At 36.9% G+C, this 7,369-nt stretch overlaps 1 protein-coding gene across 1 annotated transcript in view; it reads left to right on the top strand.

Moving 5' to 3' along the window:
* Window positions 1–3,556, top strand: part of LOC109849032 (probable methyltransferase PMT7) — a 28,581-nt gene extending 25,025 nt beyond the window's left edge. The window contains exon 7 of the mRNA XM_020418798.1: window positions 3,020–3,556. Within this exon, the coding sequence (XP_020274387.1) occupies window positions 3,020–3,178 (159 nt within the window). The 3' untranslated portion in view covers window positions 3,179–3,556. The remainder of the gene's footprint in view (window positions 1–3,019) is intronic.

The following is a 7,369-nucleotide window of genomic DNA, read 5'->3' as shown; positions in this document are numbered from 1 at the left end:
CAACACCTCCAGCACCTTCCACCTCCTCAAATCCACCATCGACTCCCCTCGCTTTGATCCCTCCCATTACAACCTCGCGATCTCAGCCTTCAGAAGTTTGACTCACAGTTAAATTTCAATTCAATGTATGCAAGTTTATGATGGTTAATGGGCTTCTATTCATAGTATACAAGCTTCAATTCAGCGTACATAACCAGAAGCTCAATTGCTACTTGTAAGATTTTGGTTAGTGGGCTATGTGAAGAAGAGGGATTAGAAATGTGCAAGATTTTAGTTTTTTTAAGAGAATAACAGTGACTAATCAGTTTGTTTGCTTTGTGTTAATTGAAACTTTTGAGGTAGTGGAGGGGCTCGGAGGTGGCAACCTGTGGGATATTGGGTGGTGGTTAGCCGACAGTGGGGGAGTCCAGCGTTTGTTGAGGGAGGAAGAGCAAGAAGTTTAGATAGACAGAGAGAGAGAGAGGATGTGAAAGAAGGATAGATTTGCAATTAAGTTTGAGATGAGGTGTCCATGTAGAATGTTTTAAAATTTAGAGGGGTTTTCACCTATTGACCGGTTCACTGGGGGTGGGGGTGGGGGGCAACACATTGTTTGTAAATTCTTAGGGGGAATGCAAGCAATTTTCCCTTACTAATTTCAATATGTACGTATATAGCAGTGTCCCCATATCCTATCTTTTACAAATTGCCGTGTCATGTATCCACACCTTTGTCCGCACATGCGCATGTATTCGTGCAACATAGGTTATGCTATATGCACTTTAAGCTGTTGAGAGGCTAAACATTCATTATATGTTATTGTTATTTTTAACATTGGTTGCAACCGGCTTGGGTGGGGTGTGATACAAGACACAACAAATATGTAAAAGGTAGGGTACGAGGACAAGGCTGTGTGTGTGTGTGTGTGTGTGTGTGTGTGTGTGTGTGTGTGTGTGTGTATACAAATTAATAACTTACAAGAGATGAATGTTATTTTTTATTCACATGTTATGAGAATCAAATTTCCTATAACATTCTTATATTTTCTTTATGTTTGTTTCTTATGTAGATTACAAATTAGAAACCCCTCGTTTTTGAACGACATAACTAAACAAACCTTTAAAATCATAGTTTTGGGTTGTATATGGGTTGAAACGAACCCAGCCGATTCCAACGAGTTTCAAGAGAAAGTGGATGTGAAGTTTAGTATATATGTCCAAGAAGCGTATGGTTTTAAACATTTGAATATATGCATATATTTAAGGATTGTCCAAGGAGTGTTGGTATCCGGTACAGGGACGACTTCATGATAGACATGCAACATAGGTTGCAATATATATGTTTTTAGAAAATACAGCTTAGCATTTATAGCACATGAAAGAAGTTTAATGACGTAAAAGTATCAGATCCTTAGATTCTAAAATTAAATTATGTCATAAAACAGTTACTGTCACTTCAAAAATCCATGGTTCCAGAATTTAGTACCAAAGGTTATTTTGGTGGGAATGGAGCGGATAGTGGTGCAAGATATTATAGCACTATCCAGTAACAAAAAACTCAAAACATGTCCAAAAATCTCTGAGATCCCAAAAGAAAATGAAATGCATGGTGGCAAAACTGGTTTTTACTAATATGTATGGGCTGTTCTGCTCTTTAGTCTTTGGCCATTTGACTTTGTGTTTTTGTTATTTGTTACCATTAGATAAGATCCTGTGGTAATTTCTATTATAATTAGCTAAATAATTGTTCTGATTCTTGCTTGCTCAAAATTCTATAGAAAGTCTAGGATTTTTACTTTGCTTGCTTGTCCAGTGTGTTGGTTGGTTTCCTCAACTGTCTGCACTTGAGAAAAGTTGCGCTTCTGGCCATATACTGTCTCTAGCAGTTCGATGTCTCCGTGTCACTAATATATCACCTTCCACTTCTTCACTGATCTCAGGAGAATTCTTTGGTGACTCCTAGTTTCTATTGAGTAAATATTCGATCATTTTTTATTCAGCTATAAAGAAACTTGTATAGCATATGGTAAGTCATATGCCCATGTGCGGAGTGAACATACATCTATGTAAGATGTAGGCATGTCCTATGGATGATTTTTTGAAAACTTTTGGTACTAGTGCTTTCGGAGCACAGAATTTGGTACTGATATTTTGTGTTGCAATTGACGTTATCAGATACTTCTAAGTCAAGAATTCTTCGAACTTACTTCTATTTCCATCTTTTTAAAGAACATGTCCTTTAAAATGTCTATTATTGTGCAATAGCCAATTTAGCATTTACTTTCAACTAAAAGGACTAGCGGAAAGGGTGTCTTGTCCCCCAACCCCCCCACCCCACCCCACCCCCCCAAATTTTCTCCAATTTCTTTGTGTTTGCACAGAAGGGGAGGGGTGGTTAACTTGGTTTTGCTGTTAGTCTTTTGCTGTGCACAAACACATGCACGTGTGTGTGCTGGCACGTGCATGCATTCCCCCATGAAATGTTTTGTTTCATCTTGTTTTATATAAGAGGGAGGTAATTTTTTGTTGGTAAGGGTGTTTATTTTGTATAAGAGGGATGGAAACTTCAGTAGGAAAGATGGGTTTATATTTATGTGGGTGCCTGTGTGCACGCTCTTCTTTTTGTGGGGGGTGGCTGGGTGGGAGAGGGGGATCGGGTGAAAGACATAACAAAATCAAAATGGAAAACTTGGCTCCTCAAATGCTAGTGCACTTGTTTGGATTCTGTGAGTTTAATGGCACAAGATTTCCTCAAACACCTGCATCCTCCATGTACACACAACAAAAAGTAAGAACAAAAAAAAAAAAAAACACAAAAAGACCACTTTTTAAATCACCCTCAAGTTGTGAATCACCTTCCATGACCGATGGTAAGGATTTTGTTATTTATCTTTTACTGCATTTTAGTACCTCTTTCCAATCTTGTGGGAAATTGGTATATATCTATTGTGAGCTCTAAAACATTGTTCCTATTATTTGAGTTCTGGGTTTCTGCTGTCCTCTTAAGTCTAATATATTTTTGGCTGCATTTAACTATACAGGGTTTTATCATTATCAGAGACCAGAAATCTATTCTCTCGAGAATCAAAACGCTTGCTCCAAAATTCCTTTGGGATGTCACTTCTCATATGTTGGAGAATGAGGAGAAGCAAACGGAACCTGTGCTAATTTGCAGGAAGAAATTTTGGGCCATTGTATGAGATACCCTCACTTATAGTACTCCTTCACTCAACGAATGACGTTTACTATTTATAATTTTGGGCCATTGTATGAGATACCCTCACTTATGTCATACTTGTTTGAGAAACTGAAGGATTTGTACTTTTGGGCCGCGTGTGCTCATATTGATGTGCAGGTGTAGAGATTCTATTTTCTCCGCCAATTCAGTGTGTATACTTTTGATAGCAGTGAAAGAAATCATCGTTGTTCTTAACAACACACAGATCTTTTGATCCCAAATCCGAATATTAGGTGTTGTGTAATATGTAAAACTTGAGTTGTAATTTACGATTCTAGGTATAATTTTGTAATATTTTACTACTTTCATGAATTTTATCCATGATTTTGTTAGGCATTTATTAAGTTTTCTTGGTTGATTCAACAACCGTATTGAGTTCAGCGTTGCCTGTTTTCCTTCTATCAATAACCGCATGCCTGTCAGCTATTGCAACATGTTTCTTTTGAAGAGAGGAAATTGACGTCAAGGGAAAAATGAGCGTAGAATTGTTTGTGGAGCATGTTTAGGTTTGGATCATCTACCAATTTTGTTGCTGTGTCTATGAGGATTGCATGCTAACGCATGTTAGATTTGTAATTTGCATCAAAGGCTATAAATAATTCATCGCTATACGCGCAGAAGAAGGCTTGCATGATATTCAAAATTGTGATTCTGAAGCCTTTATTATTATTATTATTATTAGTGCGTTTCCTTGGAAGTTTTAGGAATTTCAGTTTTGGATATATATTTGTGAGTTAAGAAAGGGTTAATTGGGCATTAGACCTCACCAACTATCACATGGTCGTGGAAAGATCCCTTGTAGGTTTGTTTTCGCAGATAGACCCTCCCTGAGTGAAATTTTGGCCACTCTTTTACCTGAGAGAGAGAGAGAGAGAGAGAATTGAAAAGGAATATTAGTCATGATTGAATTTCCAAGTCTAACATCGTTATTTCCGTTCTATACTTTTTCAACGGAGTAGCACCGTTCCTAACTCCAATCATGCTTTCAGATACCATCTACTACAGAGTGCACCCAAGAATCTTCACTTTTTTTTATGGCGCCCTTCAAATTTGGCATGCTTCAGCACTAACTTTTTCACATTGGATGAGAACTTTCTAGTACACATTCCGATTGTAGGCTGAGTAACCTCTCAATGGCTTCTCCTCACACCCCACTACAGATGTGGGTACAACCCAATCACCCAGGGTCATATCACCCCAAACATCGCATAGTCATTCATCTTTTCACATCAATGAAATTTGACCGCCCACCCTGAATGAGCATACGAGGGAAGGATAGCCTCCTATGTAAGTGCCAAGATCTCCTAAAAAGAGCATATAAATTGTTTTGAGAGGTTGCCCATTCATATATATATTGGTGGAGGCCATTAACGGCATAATTCTCTTAATGAGTAAAGTGTCGAAGCAAAGTCTATTACCTCACGGTCTAGAAGAAATCCTGTAGGGCCATCTCTGTGAGGATATCTGATCCAACAGGAAATTTTGATGCACATCTTACTATCAGGTGTCACTGTCACTGTAGTTAATATTGTTCGTCCATGCAGACTGATGTTAATAGATGATACTTGGCGTTAAGGAGGGGTGACCTTTGACAATTTAACCCTCCACAAAAGTCATTCGGGCTATCATCTCTAGGATAGACTTGATTCCAAGGCCAGTACTATTGGTGTTAAGGAGGGGTGCCCTTTGACATTTAACCCTCGACAATTAAAGTCCTTCAGGCTATCATGTACCCTCCCACTTTGGTCCTTCAAGAATTAATTTTGCATGTGTTACATGGATGAGTGAATGATTTGTAGCTGGAATTTAGAGGATACAACCAATTTCGTAAAAGATTGCTGCAGCTTTGGGACGGGCAACTTTCTAAGAAACAGAGGAAATGATAAGTCATGATTTAACACGAGGTATTGTCCTAATTTTGGACAATTTAGACACAACTTTTAAATCGGTCAAAGTTCGAATTATTGGAGTAAAACTTATTTTCCCAAAATATGTAAACCGTTTTAATTAATTAAGTTGCAATTTTGAGATTTGGTTCAGGCACCATATCAACTTTATGAAGCCTGATTTGATGATAAAGCAGGAGTTGATTTCTCAAAGATTGTTTTCAAAACTTTATAATGCCAATTGAGTTTCGGATTATGGATGAGTATGATGGCAAGATTACTTATTCTTAGTGGACTTAATCCATATTTGATACTAGTGAGTGCATATCAATTCGAAGATCCCAGAGAGTACGTACATCATTAATTTCGTTAGTATGAGGTGGCGGCTCATTTTGTTAAATAACCTACCAAAAGATAGCCATATGTTAAGACCTATTTTACTAGTCGCATGAAAAGATGTGGGCCAGAGCATTCAATCTCTTAGTAACTCATTCAATAAAATAAGTTGCCACCTCATACCCATCATCCGCATAGCATGATATATTTTGCTTTTTATTTAACATGTTTTGGATCCGCTTTTTTATGGCTAAGTTTTTTCCTCTCTATATATTGTCCTTTATTTCTTAAAAAAAAAGTATATTTTCATGCTTTGATTGCGTCGTGCATGTGATATTCAGACCAATGTGCACTATTTTTGGGAAAAAAATTATAGTACCCCAAGATATTCAGCTATACAATTTTGTCTTCTAAATCACGTTAGATGTGGAGGGTAAAAATTGCTCAGAATGTTAAATTGACATCTACTCAGAGTCTTTAGAAAATTTTTGAAACTATATCCCCGAAGTGGGCCGAAATTCTTTTTATTCTCTCTAATATCATCTCGACAATAGATATATCGCTTTCTCAGTAGTAATCGTACACCAGTAATGTCTTAAGGCATTGTGATTTATTCCGAATATAACTACATCATTGTTCCCAATGAATTACAGTGCTCTTAACTTTTCATCTAATAAAAAATACTCGTACAATTACATGATAAAAAGACTGACTGAGAAAATTAATAGTAGCTCTATTGCATGCATGCTTTGCTATAGCATTAACAGTCTAGGATAGGGTATAAGACATTTGGTTTGCACATTGGAATCTTTAGATCAATGCAAAATATTATAGTTTTATATAGAGAAGTTTACTAATCCCAGGATTGTACTCCCTTCGGGCAACCAAGTAGACAATGAATCTAATCCTTATTATTTAGAAGCCATGCACCTTTAAAATAAGGTCATTTTACAAAAAAACTTCTTTAATTGTCAACTTATACTTAAGCCACATCTAAAGGATTTTCTTAATGCAATCAACCACTTGGGCCTAGTTTTTAGTTAACTTTTTTCGTTAACCGATCGATCCCGCCTTACCTCTATAGAGGATTATCTCTCTAATATACTTGATATTTAACTGTTTAAAGATGGCTTATACATGGATTAACTATCATAGGTGGTGTTTGTAGACCCTATTAAAGGTTGTTAATTTCCAAGGGGGAAAAAACCCACGCATGTTACTTTGAACCTTACCTTAATGCAACAAAACATAGCTACCACATGCACGGACATTTCGATCTTTAGGATTTACCTTATATAAGTACAACGACAGTTCACATCCTCATAAATTTCTGCCATGCCCTCGCGTGGCTTGGAGTCTCAGTCGTAATTAAAGATACGTCCTCATATGTTTCTCCTAAAAAAGGAAGAACAAGCTAGGGACCTGACACGAATCAGTAAAATTCACTGTTTCACTGAACTGACACACAGTAACAAAGGGTGTAGTCCAAAGGAGTGAGGACTTATTCCCTCCTCAAAAGACCCATTAAAGAAAAGAAACTAAAAGAGAGGGAAAGAGGAGAGAGGGGGTTAAATAGTAAATACTTCTAGTAAAGTAGGTCAGAGTTAGAGATATGATAAATCCAACTGGGTGTCGTGTAGTCACACTCAGTGTTGCATTCATGCAGGACAAAGAGATTTCCTTTGTCCATCAGTGAATCATGTCACTATTGTCAATGCTATATTTTCCATGCTACGATCTAATTTAATGATCCCCTAGTATATAGCACTTTGAAATTCTGGATTTCGTAATATATATTTTTATATTTACTTGGTATGAGACTATGTTTAAATAGACTATATTTACTTTAGTGTCTGATTATACAAGTATCTTTCTTATGGTATGACAAGTGGCTTTTTTTTAACTGAAACAAATAGGGAGAGATTAGCTGT

This window comes from Asparagus officinalis, chromosome 7, assembly GCF_001876935.1.
Source record: "Asparagus officinalis chromosome 7, Aspof.V1, whole genome shotgun sequence".
Lineage (NCBI taxonomy): Eukaryota > Viridiplantae > Streptophyta > Magnoliopsida > Asparagales > Asparagaceae > Asparagus > Asparagus officinalis.
Note: the sequence above shows the minus strand (reverse complement) of the source record. Positions and strands in the feature narration are given on the sequence as shown.